Source organism: Mirounga angustirostris, unplaced genomic scaffold (assembly GCF_029215605.1).
Source record: "Mirounga angustirostris isolate CCGP_5_RB_7025 unplaced genomic scaffold, mMirAng1.0.hap1 SCAF_10, whole genome shotgun sequence".
NCBI classification, from domain to species: domain Eukaryota; kingdom Metazoa; phylum Chordata; class Mammalia; order Carnivora; family Phocidae; genus Mirounga; species Mirounga angustirostris.
In genome coordinates this window covers 40,035,456-40,051,905 of record NW_026991718.1, presented here as the reverse complement: position 1 = coordinate 40,051,905, position 16,450 = coordinate 40,035,456, and the positions used below count along the sequence as shown (strand labels likewise).

General features: G+C 37.0%; 1 protein-coding gene across 1 annotated transcript in view; it reads left to right on the top strand.

Annotated features, from left to right (window-relative positions):
- DNAH6 (dynein axonemal heavy chain 6) overlaps positions 1-16,450 on the top strand; it is a 244,028-nt gene that overhangs the window by 43,271 nt on the left and 184,307 nt on the right. The window contains exon 6 of the mRNA XM_045884660.3: positions 11,765-12,032. Coding sequence (XP_045740616.1) covers positions 11,765-12,032 — 268 coding nt within the window. The remainder of the gene's footprint in view (positions 1-11,764; positions 12,033-16,450) is intronic.

Here is a 16,450-nt window from a genome sequence, read left to right as displayed (position 1 = left end):
AATTATTATCTCTATTTTACAAATGAGTTACAAATGTTTAAGTTACTTGCCTTCATGGTCCATCCATGTTGTTGCAAGTAGCAAGATTTCATTGACTGTGTGAGATATATATATATATATCACACACACACACACATATATATATATCACATCTTTCTCTTCTTTAATGGACACTCGGGGTTGCTTTCATCTCTTGGCTATTATAAGTAATGCTGCAGTTAACATAGGGGCACATATATCTTTTTGAATTAGTGTTTTTGTTTTCTTCAGATAGATACCCAAGTAGTGGAATTGCTAGGTCATGTGGTAGCTCTATTTTTTAATTTTTTTGAGGGAACTTCATACTGTTTTCCTTAGTACTTGTACCAATTTACATTCCTACCAACAGTGTAAGAGGGTTCCCTTTTCTCCACATCCTTGCCAAAACCTATTATTTCTTGTCTTTTTGATAAGAGCCATTCTGAGAGGTCAAATGATACCTCATTATGGTTTGGTTTGCATTTCCCTGATGACTAGTGATGTTGACCATATTTTCATGTGCCTATTGTCTATCTGTATGTCTTCTTTGGAAAAATATCTATACAGATCCTCTGCCCATTTTCTAATTGGATTGTTTAGTTTTTTGTTATTGAGTTATATGAGTTCCTTATATACTTTAGATATTAATCCTTTATCAGATATATGATTTGCAAATATCTTTTCCCTTTCAGTAGATTGCCTTTTCATTTTGATGATTTCCTTCACTGTGGAGAAGCTCTTTAATTGGATGTAGTCCTGCTTGTTTATTTTACCTTTTGTTACCTGTGCTTTTGGTGTCAAATCCAAAAAATCATCATCAAGGCCAATCTCAAGGAGTTTACCACCTATGTTTTCTTCTAGGAGTTTTATGGTTTCAGGTTTTGTGTTCAAGTCTTTAATCCATTTTGATTTAGTTTTGTGTATGGTGTTAGATGGTGGTCCAGTTTCATCCTTTTGCATGTGGCTGTCCAGTTTTCCCAGTACCATTTATTGAACACACTGTTCTTTCCCCATTGTATATTCTTGGCTCCTTTGTCGTAAAATAATTGACCATATATACAGGGGTTTATCTCTGGACTCCTTATTCTGTTCTCTTGGTCTATGTGTCTGCTTTAATGTCAATACTATACAGGTTTGATTAGTTTAGCTTTGTAATATCGTTTGAAATCAGGGAGCATGATATCTGCAGCTTTGTTCTGTCTCAGATTGCTGGGGCTATCTGGATTCTCTTGCAGTTTCTTACAAATTTTAGTACTGTTTGTTCTATTTCTGTGGAAAGTACCTTTGGAATTTTTTTTTAGATTTTATTTATTTATTTGTCAGAGACAGAAGGAGAGAGAGCACAAGAAGGGGGAGCTGCAGACAGAGGGAGAAGCAGGCTCCCCGCTGAGCAGGGAGCTGGATGCAGGGCTCAATCCCAAGACCCTGGGACCACGACCCGAGACGAAGGCAGACGCTTAACTGAGCCACCCAGGCGTCCCTGCCTTTGGAATTTTAATAGGGATTGTACTGAGTCTGTACAATGCTTTGAGTAGTATGGACATTTTAATAACATTAATTCTTCCAATCTATGAGCATTTTAATAATATTAATTCTTCCAGTCCATGAGCATCTTTCCATTTATTTATGTCTTCTTTGACAGTTTATTACTAAAGCTAGAAAATTACTAGAACTATAAGATAAACACAGTGGTGAAAAGGAAAAAGATTATAAATTAGGCAACGTAATTAGAACTATCTCAGACTTGGATTTGTGAATCTCAGTAATGTTCCTGTCCTTTGCCTAAATATCTCATTTGTATGGAAATGTTATCAAATGAATCAGTAGTTCCAAGCAAGCTATATCAACATCTTACCAAAAGATGTCCACTGTACCCAGAAAAGGATTTGAAACTTTTTAAGGCATATTAAAGAACAAAATATGAAACCAAATTCTGTTTTTAGATTAACATCTCATCAATAAGCTTAAGAAGTAGGAATGCAAGAACACAATATCTAATGTCAGAAAAACTCACTATTGCAGAATTGCAATTTTAATAGCCTATGTGGACATTTTTTCATTCTATTTGTTACCAGAAAAGCAAAGGAAATCTATCAATAATGCCACTAGTGGATTGGGTAACCGAGTGATGGACCTTAAGGAAGGAAAGAAAAATTAAAAAAAAAAGGAAAAAAAAGAGAATTTTACTCTATGTACATTGTACCTCAATAAACCTGACTTTAAAAAAGTACTACTAGATCAACATGTCAGATAACAGAGATTAATACACCAGGACATTATTAAAATTTTATTGCAGAAAATGAGTTTTATTGAATATTGATAAACCTATAGTTAGTAGTAACTGCTAGATAACAGCACTATGTAGAATCACAAAAGTGAAATGTTTGGAAGAACTTTGTTTTGAGGAGGGGGGAAAAAACCCTACTGGCAATGAAACATTTAAGGCAAATGAGACATTATAGAAATACTTCTTAAAAATATATATTACATCTAGAGTTTATTCTGACAATCCTACATTCAAGTAATACATAATTTTATTTGCAAAGGAACACCCATATATAAATGTTTCCCTGTGGTTATGAATTCCAAATTAAATATTATCAAAATTGCGACTACAATGAAGTCCAAGACATAACAAAAAAATATGAGCAGAATGCCATTTTTTGTTGTTTCAGATTTAAATGCATTGGTGATCCAAAGGAAAACTTTTGTCAAGAATTAGAAAATATTTTGCAAATAATTTAACTGTGCAGATTTAGTGGATAGTTCTTGATTTTACAACTGGATTACTTAATTGACATTTGAGCACCTGAATGAACCTAATAAAAAATTATGGGACCTGCCTGAAAATGTGTCAACACGTACTGACAAAGATTAAGAATTCAGAACATCTTGGAAAAAAAAAAAAGAATTCAGAACATCTTCGAATTCAGCTTTAGAAAAATGATATTTAAAATGCTTCTATAGTGACTTTTAGTGATTGCAATGGATTTAAACCTAAAGAAAAATTCAGTCAAACAGAGTAATCTGTCTGTGTTTCAGAGAAAGCTTCACCATTGTTTCTAAAATACTTGATATGGAAATGTTTGGATTTTATTTTTTTATTTTTTTTTAAGATTTTCTTTATTCATTCGAGACACAGAGATATATATATAGAGAGAGAGAGAGAGCAGGAGCAGGGGGAGAGGCAGAGGGAGAAGCAGGCTCCCCGCTGAGCCAGGAGCCGGATGTGGGGCTCAATCCCAGGACCCTGGGATCATGACCCTAGCCGAAGGCAGAATCTTAACCATCTGAGCCACCCAGGCACCCCTGAAAATGTTTGGATTTTAAATCAATTTGCATTTCATAAGAAATTTCAACACTGCATTTATCAAAGGGAGAAAAGGGAAAGCTATTAGAATTAAAGAATGGTGCTACCTTTAGTTCACAATTTCAAGAGAACGAATTACCCAAATTCTGGTTAATGTAAAAGAGAGTTTGCAGCCACAAGAAATAAAGCAATAAATCATCTGCCATTTGTTGTCTCCTATTTCTATAAACAAAGTTTCTCAGTAGTGGTGACTGTCAAGAATTTGAAGAGACCATTCATCATGTCTTGATTAGAAATTCAGGTGGCTACTTCAAAAAAGTTATGGTCACAGCTGTGGTTGCTTATGAGCTACACTTTATTTGGAAGTTTTATCAAATTAAGTATTGAATATTTCCCTGAATACCTTGTGTGTTATTTTTCTTATAATATAAAGAACTTATAATTAATGCCTTCACCAGTGTGCCTTATAGAATATTACCATTGTATGGGTATGTTAGAACAGTAGCTTGAGAAGCATTGCTCTAGAGGACTGTAGAGCAATTTTCTCTGCATGAGATTCTGATCTTAGTTAACATGAAACTTTTTTTCTGGTACCCCCATAAGAGTAGAATGTCAATTATTTCTAGGCAGCATTGCTTATGATAAAAATGACCCCTGATTTGTAAATTATGTATGCATTGGGAGAGACTAAAAATGAATTCTAGGGGCACCTAGGTGGTTCAGTTGGTTAAGTGTCTGACTCTTGGTTTTGGCTCAGGTCGTGGTCTCAGGGTCTTGAGATAGAGCCTTCCACTCAGCGGGGAGTGGGCTTGAGATTCTCTCTGTCCTTCTCCCTTTGCCCCACCCCCCTGCTCATGCGTGTGTGTGCTCTCTCTATATATAAATAAACAAATACACCTTTATAAAAAATAAACTTGAGGGGCGCCTGGGTGGCTCAGTCGTTAAGCGTCTGCCTTCGGCTCAGGTCATGATCCCAGGGTCCTGGGATCGACCCCGCGTCAGGCTCCCTGCTCAGCAGGAAGCCTGCTTCTCCCTCTTCCACTCCCCCTGCTTGTGTTCCCTCTCTCGCTGTGTCTCTCTCTGTCAAATAAATAAATAAAATCTTAAAATAAATAAATAAATAAACTTGAGGCGCCTGGGTGGCTCAGTTGGTTAAGCATCTGACTCTTGGTTTCGGCTCAGGTCATGATTTCAGGTCGTGAGATCAAGTCCCGCGTTTGGCTCTGTGCTCAGTGGGAGTCTGCTCAAGATTCTCTCTTCCTCTGCCTCTCCCTTGTGCTTTCTCTCTCTTGCTCTCTCTCTCGATCCCTCTCTCTCAAATAAATATTTTTTTAATAAATAAATTCTAAATACCTGATGGGGAGCCATAGCTTTGGACTTCCCGTAGTGTAGCAACTCTTTTTCTAGGCATGTCTCTTGCAGGAATCCTGAAACCTATGCTTCCAGAGTTATTTCAAGAGATACTGGCTCCTGCGGATAATGAGGCTTTTTAAGCCAGGGCGGCTTCCACACCCACCCAATGTGGGTCTCATCTCCTCCCATCTGAGTTGTCGTCTAAGGAGACGGGAGCTCCTGGGTGGCTGATAGATTTCTGCAAGTAGTCCCACGGAAAAGGAAAGTCTGATACTGCCCTGATGGCAACAAGTAGTTCCTATCCTATGCCCTTCTAAGTAGAGGGGTGCCAAATACAGCCTATGAAAGTTTTATTAACCTGAACATTTAGTTGAAGTTAAGAAGACCCCCTGGTGGGGCAATATTTAAGTATTTCTTTTTCGTGCTCATGTAAAGGGGGCCACTGTTGGTGTCTGACAGTTTCCTCCCTTGTAGATGTGGGCTTTTTTTCCATATCCGTAAAACCCCTCAAACATATTTATATATGTTTATATTTTGCTATTTTTTAGTTTGGTCATTGAAATATAAACTTGATCACATTGATAAGGAACTGTAGGTGCTTCTATAAGGCCATAGTGGTACCCATACTTTTACAGTGTGATGGATGAATACTGCAACACGTTACTACAAATACCAACTCTTAGCGAATCCCAAACATTCTCGATTCTTCCTATGTATTTAATCCTCATAGCAACTCTACAAGGTAGCCAATATTAATATATTCATTTTACAAATGATGAAACTGAGGCAGAGTTAAGTAACTTGACCAAGTTGAGACAGCTAGTTAATTGTGGGGCTGGGATTCAAACCCATGTACTTGGACTTTAGAACCCAGCCTCTCACACACTATGCCCAATGTACTCACCTTCCTAATGACAACTGCTTCTGTCATTTGTGTCACACATGCTGTGCTAGGCTATACTGAGTGCTTCCTGTACATCAGTGTTGTTAGAAGGGCGTTCTCTACAGTTGAAAGGTGAGGAGATTGAGGTACAGATGTATGAAGGACTGTGGTATTTGCTATTGTTTCATGATTTGTAGGTAGAAGTTCAAAATAATGTCTGCTACTCCCACCATTCAACTCTATGAATCTACCCTCTGTGGAATGTCAGTTTTAAAGCCATTAGAATTTAGTGAATATGTCAGAATGTATGGAAGAGTCCTCCCCAAATTCCGAGCAGTGTTAGGGTCCATAGAAAGCCAAGAAAGAGGACACAGTGTTTCCCGATGTGTATTTCCAGGAACATTATATATAAGTGGTAATAACAGGTAGATGGTTAAAAAAAAAATTATTCTGTGATCACGTGAAATTAAGAAACATTAAATTAAATCACTGGTTCTCAACCTGGGAGATTTTGCCACCCCTGAGCCCCCCAGGAGACATTTGGGGATGTCTGCAGGAATTTTGGGTTGTCATAACTAGAGAGGATGGTGCTACAGGTATCAGGTGGGAAAAGGCAAGGGAAGCTGCTAACCAGCTGACAGTGCACAGGACAGCCTCACACAACAAAGAGTTACCTGGCCCAAAATGTCAGTAGTGCTGGAATTGAGTTAAATAATGCTAATTACGCATTTCTGCCCTGTGGAGACAACGAACTATTTCGTGGGGGATATATGCAGTGATTAGAACTCTGTGAAACATAGTTACGTGAGGACCATATAATCATCTGTGCGTGGCTCAGGCTGTATTACTTTCTAAGTGATCAAGTTGGTTCTCAGATGATTCCTAAGCCCATTATGTTAAAAGTACTTTTTTAAGGAAGCTTTAAAAGTTCAAACTAAAGTTATCCTGGCCTTTCAGGGAGGTTACCTGTTTAGCGGCCTCGAACAGAAAACACAAACGACAGCACTGTGGTTTCTGTATGAAGTCTTAATTACAAAAACTTTATAGTGAGGTATATATGTGCTATGATAACAGATCATTCTGAAGCCACGTTATCAGAAATCTTGCCAGGTTGCCTAACACGATGACAGTTTTCTTGGGCTAGTCCATGAAGAAATTTAAATCTGGTGAGTCACAGGGTGCCTGGGTGACTCAGTTGGTGAGGCATCTGCCTTCAGCTCGGGTTGTGACCCTGGGGTCCTGGGATCTCACCCCGAGTCATGCTACCTACTCAATGGGGAGCCTGCTTCTCCCTCTCCCTCTGCAGCAACCCCTGCTGCATCTCTCTCTCTGTCAAATAAATAAAAATAAATAAATCTGATGAGTCAAATTTCAGTCAGCACATAGAAACATTAAAGGCCCCTCATATTCTCACTTGGACTCATCAAAAATGCTCAGCTTCATATCGTCTCCTTACCCTTCCTTCAAACACACACATACACATGCCCTGGCATTGTTCTGGAGCTATGACAATTTAATGGGTAATAATTTCATTTCATACAAAAATTTGAAGAACCTAGAAGAGTGGTTCTCAGCCTTGGCTACTAATGAGAATCATCCAGGCCCTACTCCAGGACATCATTTAATTGATTTGTGGTGGAGCTTGAGCAACAGTATTTCTTTAAAACTCAGCAGATGATTCCAATATTCAGCTCAGTATTGCACACCATGGACTTGAGGTTCTCAAACAAGCCCTACATGACTTGTTAAAACAGAGTATTAAACCTCTGGAGTTTCTGATTCAATAGGTGGGGAAGATAGCCTGGGAAATTGCAATTCCCACGTGATACTGATTCTGTTGTTCCAGGGACCATAACACTGAGAACCATTGGCCCTAGAACACTCTCTTATTACAGAAATTTGGAAGTTTCTTCTTAGTTATACTTTTGTTTAATTTTCTAGGTAAAAAGGAGTTCCTTATCAGATATTTTATCATTTCTGGTTAATCTAATCAGAAGCCAAGTAAACCATTTCTCTTCTCTCGTTTAGGTTAGATATAAACCCCTACTGATTCATGATATTGACCATCAAATAAATTGAGGTTTATAATGCAGAACATAGGAAATGGCTAATTTCTTTCCAGGCAGTTGCTTGCTTACCTTCACCCAATAAATATGCTCAAATCATAACAATTAAAACTCTGTAATTATGAAAATAATAAAAGAACTTAGATTTGCATAGGGCCATATGAACTTATCTAATACATCTCACTACCATAAAGCAGGTAACTACTTTTTTGCTTATAGAAATCAGAAACTTGAAAGAGATAGGAAGAGAGAACAGGGTGAACAAAGACATGTATGCATTCAAACATGGCCTAAGGTGGATATGATAAATCAGCCTGATGAAAAGGGGCAATTTGTGAGACAAAGAAGGAACTAATATAAAACAAGAGGAGAGTGCCAAAACACCTGGCAGAATAATTTGGATTTGATCATATAAGCAGTAGGAGGCTATTTAAAGTTCTTGATTAGGAGACAAACCACGTTTCTGCACTATTAGTCTTGGTAGACTGGTTTAAAGATGAACAGCATTTTCAGTCACCGTAAGGTATAACAACAGATAGAGCTCCTGTTTTAAATAACAACTCACATCGAGATGTTATTGTTTTGGAAAATCAAGGAATTCTAGGAGAAGAAATTAACATTTTTTAGAACCCTTGTAGGTACAGTTTGAGTTATAACTGAAACAAACAATAACAGGACAATTTATGACCTACCACAGAGCTGTGTAATTCCCTTATTCCATATGATTCTCTCAAATAAGACATACATGCTTTTGAAGTTAATAAAGCCTTGGAGTCCCAGTTTCATTTTAGATGGACAGATATAGGTTCTACAGTAAAATAAGTTGACCTGGTTCTACATTGAAGAGCAAGAATACACTCCAGGTATTTTTTTTCCAGTAAAACATAGTAAAATGTAATCTTATTCAAGATGTTCATCTCATCCTGATTAGTTAAGTAAAGATCTGTTTAGTTGATTAGATCATAAAGCCATCTAGTTTATCAGCAAAGTAGGAATTTTATAGTACAGCACTTGAACAAATGAAGTTCTCTTTTTAAGTCTCAAAGTAAATTTTTGTATTATTTCCTCAAAGAAAGGCTTGATGAGAGAAAAATCCAAAGCAACTATCCAAGAAGCAGCCGAAGTTTAAGGCTGAATCCTGGATGCCAAGCAGTGCTGACTAGGAAGTTCTCAGCATAGGTGAGGTGTGGTGGATCACCTCCTGAAATGGATGCGTGGTCGGAGGCAGAGTGTGTGGAGTGAAAGCGCAGAGGCCCACGGAGTGTATTTGAGGAGTAACCCTCTCAGTAATGAACCGGAAAGTCTAAGGATAGGATTACAGAGAACTGTGCATAGGCCCTCTTAATTTTTGCAAAGCTTTTCCCGACCCTGCTGCCCCTTATATCTACCAACAGAATTGGGCTTGAAGGAAGTCCCTGCCCATCTGTGAGAGGATAATTTTGTTAGAGTTATGAGAAACAAGATCGGTTTTTGGAAACTTTAGGAAGGAATGGATGGGAGGGATATGGCTTACCAATACATACCATTGTATAGGAAGTTTAAGAGGAAGAAGAATACTTGGGATTTTAAGTTAAATGGGCTGCAGGGTCAAGAAAAAGCATTCTATAAAATGGAAGCTTTCTACAAGTTAAAGAAAAGGTCTGCACGTTTTTAGATGCAGAGAAAAAGTAGCCCAAAGCCAGGAGGGTTAGAAAAATATGGGGTGAAACCTCTCTCTTTCTCTGGAGGAAACCATGAGATACACTCGGGGGTTGAGGTGGGAGCACACAAATGTGATGATTTTCAAGTGAAGAGAGAGCTCACCTTGTGACCACCTTGTTTTTGAATAAAGTTCAATGGTTCACAAACATGACTGTGTATCAGAATCATCCAGGGAGCTTGTTGAACTAGAATCTTGAGTCTCATACATAAAGGTTCTAATTCTGTGTTGGACCCAGAAATCTAGATTTTTTTTAAAGATTTTATTTATTTAATTGACAGAGAGAGACACAGCGAGAGAGGGAACACAAGTGAGGGAGAGGGAGAAGCAAGCTTCCCGCTGAGCAGGAAGCCCGATGTGGGGCTCCATCCCAGGACCCCGGGATCATGACCTGAGCCGAAGGCAGACGCTTAACGACTGAGCCACCCAGGTGCCCCAGAAATCTAGATTCTTAATAAGGACCCCAGATGATTTTGATGCTGGCAATCCAGTATTTGAAAAAGACTAGCGTGTGTTCTTTTGTTCTATGCAGAGTAGAAATGTGTAGTGGAGGAAAAGGTTTAGGGGCACGAGAATGAGGATCTTAGATAGTAAACTGTAAATAAAAAAGATTTCTAAGTGGCACTGAGTACTGATAAGTTAGAATTCAACATCATGGACCACATCTGCCACCTTCTAAAAGGGTCTTTAGTAGCAGATAGACCAATGCAGAGCAAGTTTTCTAGACATGCATCAAGGCCATGGTGAGCTGCTTGATTTGTCTTTAGGTTGGTTTGATAACTGATATTAATGATTCTTGGGTGACTCCCAAGAATATCCTAATTATATCTTCAGCTATAGGCAAAGAAAAAAGGAAAAAAATGTTTTCCATTTACCTCACCTGCAACATGTAATACCTGGCATTTTCCCAGACAGTTCTGATGTGAAATGTTAATTAGAACACAAACAAAGAGTCAATGGAATTAGGTAAAAGCTGAGCAAGTTGATGTTTTTCTGTAACAGCACTTCAGAGCAACCTTCCAGACTCTTCCTCTCCAACACACCATCAGCACCCCAGGGCGTCCTTCTGTGTTCATGTGAACAGGTCTTGGCTTGGGGTTTTGGTTTTTGCTTTTTTTCATTCTGGTCCTGTATGCCCTAATTATAAAAATACTTTTCTTACTCAGTTTTATTAAACAAAAATAGAAATTAAAAACTAAAAGTGATTTATTCCAGTGGTTTTTAGTTTTTTGATTAACAGACCCGGAACATATAAGAATCTTGTTCCAATTCCTTAAAAAGTTACCATACATATGTACATAAATTTGTATATATACAACAGTTTCAGGGATTTCACAGGTGACCTGAAGGCTATATTAAAGGGCCATGAACTCTAGGTTCAAAATGCAGAGCTAAGGATCAGGAGAGAACATAGACAAGGGAAACAGTTGATTTTCACTGGAGTGTTCCTGTCTAATCTTTGTTAGGACATATAATTTTTGCATAGTTTTAACATAAAAACAATTTGGGGTTTTGTTTTTGCAGTTAACCATTATCTTATTATTCTAAAGTACCAGAGAATCTTTATAAATTTTATTTTCCTAAATTTTAAAATATATTTTAGTAACTTGCTGTATCACAATATGTTTCAGAGTTGTATTATTGAATATTTAAGTTGCATCCAGTATTTTAATGTTATAGCTAAAATTACGAAAAAAAATATCTTTGTGCCTGTAGGCAAGTTCTTGTTTTAAGAAATTGTAGAGAATCAGCCCTTTCTATTCTCATTACTTCGTTTCCTTCTCCTATCTTTACTCCTGTCTTTATCTCTCTTGCTTTCTTCCTTATTTGATCTGTTTCTGTTATACAGAAGGTTGAGGAATGCCCTTGATGACAGCTGAAAGAGGAATATCTTGAAATAAACAATGTCTCAACAATAATTATTTTGTTTTGTGATAAACTGGGCATTTTTCCCCCCACCTAATCTGGGTCTTGATTCGATTCTTACCTAATTCATCTTTTCTTGCTTTGTTCTTTCTCATAATTCTCTCAATACTGAGTAGTGTAAAACTCTTTTACACTATTATTATTGAATAGTTTCTAGAGAGCTAATAATAAAAACTTATTTTCAGGTAGCTTTCATATAGGGCTATTAGGTTTTAAAAATCTGTGATTGACTTGTTTCTGTAAAAACTATGTAACGGAAGTTGTCAAGCATATTGCCAAGGTTGTGAAATCTTTAAGACCTAAAACAAGTCCAACTTTTTTTAAAAGCGTCTTCTCCCTTCATTGCTGAGTAGTCAATCTAAAAATAATTTGTTAGAATTTTTTAAAATTTTTAAATAATATTTGTTTTTTCAGAAATGCTTATCTCTTTAGAACACAAAAGTAATGCAATTGCTTAATTTTGTTTTGAATACTTTTATTCACTTGACTCAATTTTTATTTGTTCATAGAGTTGTAAGTTATGAAAACATCAATAAAAATGACTACTATACTATTAGCAAAAAAGCAGTGACGCACATTTATAATGAGGACATTGAATATATCGAAATTGATCGATGGGAACAGGAATATCTATATCACAGAGAACTCACTAAGATTCCCATATTTGCACTTTTCCGGAAATGGAAGGCTTTTAACGTGTGGAAGAAGAATGTCCGTTCCAAGAAAATCAGTGGATGTCGAAAATCTCTACAAAAAAATCTGTTCATTGTTAATAATGTACGTATTTATTAATCATATTTCTTTTTTAAGATTTTATTTATTTATTTGACAGAGAGAGACAGTGAGAGAGGGAACACAAGCAGGCGGAGTGGGAGAGGGAGAAGCGGGCTTCCCACAGAGCAGGGAGCCCGATGCGGGGCTCGACCCCAGGACCCTGGGATCATGACCTGAGCTGAAGACAGCCGCTTAACTGACTGAGCCACCCACGTGCCCCTATTAATCATACTTTAAAAGAATTACAGAAAAACAAAATGTGAATCTGTTACAGGTATTGGTATAGACTGTCCTTGAAATAGAATATTTCATCTTTTTAAGAGAATTCACAATTTTCTTTCTGTCTTGTCATTCTGTCTTGTCATGGCAGTTGAGCACTGTTTTCACATTTTAACTAGGGTTGCAGAATGCAAAAGTAGAAGAGAGTTGCACAGGTCCCCTTCAGTTAGAAGCAGTCTCAGAGGTTTGGATTCATGGCCCCCTTTGTTGCAGATTAGGAAAATGGTATATCCTCTTGAGCAGAGTGGGCTGGCAACCCTATTACCTCCTCTCATCTTTGAGTGACTCTGGACTCTATGGTCCAAAATAACCTGGGGGCTTGTTTTCATGGGCCAGTACCTCCCAATGTAGCGTATGCTTCCCTCTACCATGGATTCAGACAGAAAGGAAAATTTTAATATTTACTTTGCAGGATGGGGTAATCATGGAAAAAGATCTGTTAAACGGTGTGTGGCTATATTTTAAATCTTTACCCACTCACTGAATTTCAACTTGCATTACAAGTTTTCTACCTGGCCCCTGGGAATGAACTGGAATCACCATTACTGTCATGATCCTTAGCTGTCTATTTCTGACACGGAGTCACCACCCTCTCAAATCAGAAGCCTCAAGTTTGCTTTTTACTGCTCATTTGTTCCACTTTCATATGTTAATCTGAAAGATGATTATCAAGATGTCAGTCACACAATAAAGGAACATTAAAGGAATAGGGCTAACATAGATATTAGTGCAAAAACAAATGTATGAGAGGTACTATCTCAGGTCATCCATCTCATCAAGCCTTCTGCGTTGTAGAAAACATTCTAGTCCTTGGTATCAAGCTCAACTTCTAAACCTCTAATTTCTTTAAGGATCCATCAGTCATTTGAACCTATTTTACTACCTTTTTACTACCTTTTATCTTTCACCATGTCTTGGGCACTATACATGTCATAAGTTTGTTACTAGTTATTTAAATAGTTCTTCCTGTATTCATCTCTGAGATTACCTCTATTGATCCTTATGTGCTGAGGTTGTCCTTCTCTCAGTCCACCATTCATACCAACAGTGCTTTGACCTTGATAATATCTTCTCTTAAATGTAGCCCTAGCAGACTATAAAGTTCTCATCCATTTAAATTTAGATTGACCTAAATAACAGGCCCATTGTGTTGGTTTAAATATCTGTTTGATGCTATAATTACCCACACACTTACCACCTCTCTTGTATTTACAATTAGTTAATTAGGAGGGCTGATTGGCCTAGACAAGGTGGAAGGGACAAATGTGGAGCTATCCTCGAAATAGTTCTTTTCATGATTTTTTTTTTTGGTAACAAACCTTATTGGCACCTGTGCCAACGTTTCCTTTCAACAACTTTATTGAAATATAATTAATGTACTGTACGATTCACCCATTGAAAGTATACCATTCAGTGGTTTTATTATATTCATAGAATTGATTAACCATCACCACAGTCAATTTTAGAACATTTTCATCACTCCAAAAAGAAACCCTATTACCCATTAGTGATCACTCTACATTTCTCCCCAACTCCTCCCAATCCCCTCCCCAGCTCTAGGCAACCACTAATCTACTTTTCATCTTTATTAGCCTATTCTGTACATCTCATATAAATGGAACCGTACAATATGTGGTTCTTTGTGGCTGGCTTTTTTCACTTAGCATAATGTTTTCAACATTCATTTATGTTATAGCATAGCATTTCTTTTTATTGGCAAATAATATGCCATTGTATGGATATACATATTTTATGTATCCACCCATCTATTATTATTATTATTATTATTATTATTAAAGATTTTATTTATTTGTTTGAGAGAGAGACAAAGCGAGAGAGGGAACACAAGCAGGGGGAGTGGGAGAGGGAGAAGCAGGCTTCCCGCCGAGCAGGGAGCCCGATGTGGGACTCGATCCCAGGACCCTGGGATCATGACCTGAGCCGAAGGCAGACGCTTAACGACTGAGCCACCCAGGCACCCCCCACCCATCTATTATTGATGAATATTTGGATTGCTTCCACTTTTTGGCTAATACTGCTATGAACATTTGTGTACAAGTTTTTGTCTGGATGTATGTTTTCATTTCTCTTGGGTATATGCCTAAGAGTAGAATTGCTGAGTCACCAGTAACTCTATGTTTAACCTTTTGAGGACCTGCAAAACAATTTTCCAAAGCTACTGCACAATTTTAAATTCCCACCAACAGCAAATGAGGGCTTTGGTTTGTCTCTGTTTTCACCATTATATCTTTTTCATTATAGTCATTCCTACTGCTTGTGAAGTGGTATCTCATTGTGGTTTTGATTTATCTTTCCCTAATGGCTAATGATGTTGAGCATCTTTTCATGTGCCTATTGACTATTTGTAAATGGAGCCTGTTTTCTGAAACCTTGCAGAATTTATTACTGATTCTATTTGTATGGGGTGTGTGTGTGTGTGTATTTCTTGGATACTCTGTGTGTGTGTATTTCTTGGATACTCCCTTATCTGGAGAACTGTATATTCAGATACTTTACCCATTTCTTAATTGAGTTTTTTCATTTTACTATTGAATTGTAGGAGTTATTTATATATTCTGGATACAAGTCCCTTATCAGTTATATGATTTACAAAAATTTTCTCCCATTTGGTGGGTTGTCTTTTCACTTTCTTGATGGTATCCTTTGAAGCACAAAATTCTTAATTTTGATGATCTGCATTTTAAGTTTAAAATTGGGAGTGTATGTCTTCTGGGCCCCTTGAATTTCCACATGAATTTTAAGATAATCTTGTCATTTTCTGCAAAGAAGCAGAAAATTATATATATATATATATCTCATAGGTATATAGAATATATAAATAGTATATTTATAAATATGTGTGTATTCTATATAGTAATACAATTAATTTTTGTATATGGAGACTGTTTTCTGAAAACTTGCAGAATTTATTACTGATTCTATTAGTATGGTGTGTGTTTGTGTGTGTGTATTTCTTGTATACTCTATGAACAAGAATAAGTCATCTGCAAATAGATATCGTTTTACAACTCCTTTCCAATCTGGATGACTTTAATTTTCTTGCCTATGTTCCCTGGCTAGAAGCTTCTGAATAGAAGTGGCAAAAAGCAGAAATCCTTGTCTTGTTCCTGATCTTAGAAGGAAAGCTTTCAGTCTTTTACCATTAAGCATGATGCTATAAGGAAGTTTCTTCCTGTTCCTAGTTTGTTGACTGTTTCTGTCGTGAAGCCATGATGAGTCTATCAAATGCTTTTCCTGCATCTATTGAGATTATCATGCAGTTTTTGCCCTTTATTATAACAATATGATTTGTTATAATAATTGATCTTTCGATATTAAACCAACTTTGTATCCCTCGGATAAATCATATTTGCTCATGGTATATAATCCCTTTATTGTTTGATTTGGTTTGCTAGTATTATGTTAGTGATATTTGCATGGATATTCATAAGGAAGACTGGTCTATAGTTTTTTTTTTCCTTGTGATGTGTTTGGTTTTATAGAATGAGTTGGAAAATATTCCTTCTGCCTTCTGAAGGAGTTTATGAAGATCTGAAAGAGTTTATGAAAAGCCATTTTCTTTACTGTTTTGTAGAATTCAAGTGTCTTCTAGTCTCCTACATTTCCAAGTTTCACTTTTCTTTAAACTTAAGTGTGTGTTTAATATTAATTTTTCAATATTATTTAGTGCTGCACATGGTTTTAACCTGCTGGTTTCTAATAATGTGTAATTTTGTTGCATATGATACTTTCAGCCAATTTTTTTTTTTAGTTTTCACATTCTCAAACACTGTCATTTATTTTAATTTGAATGTTACTTTGTAATTAAAATCTTTCCATTTTTTATTTTTAGTGAGCCATTGCTTTGCAAACTACTCTTAATTTCATAGATCTATATAACCATTCCTCCGCTTATGAAAGGATGTACCTTTTACTGTAGCCCTTTCTATTCTGGGTCAGAAATGTGCATGAGAACTCGAGCCCAGATCCTCTGGCCGGGGCATGACCAATATAGCTCCAGTGGGCTCTCTAAGTGTCAAATTGCTCAGCTCACCCAAATGTTCTGTTGACTAGGGTTAGGGTAAATTAAAGTTGTGGTGGTGTGGTGAAGGCAAGATTAGTAAATCCAAAGGATTCCTGCA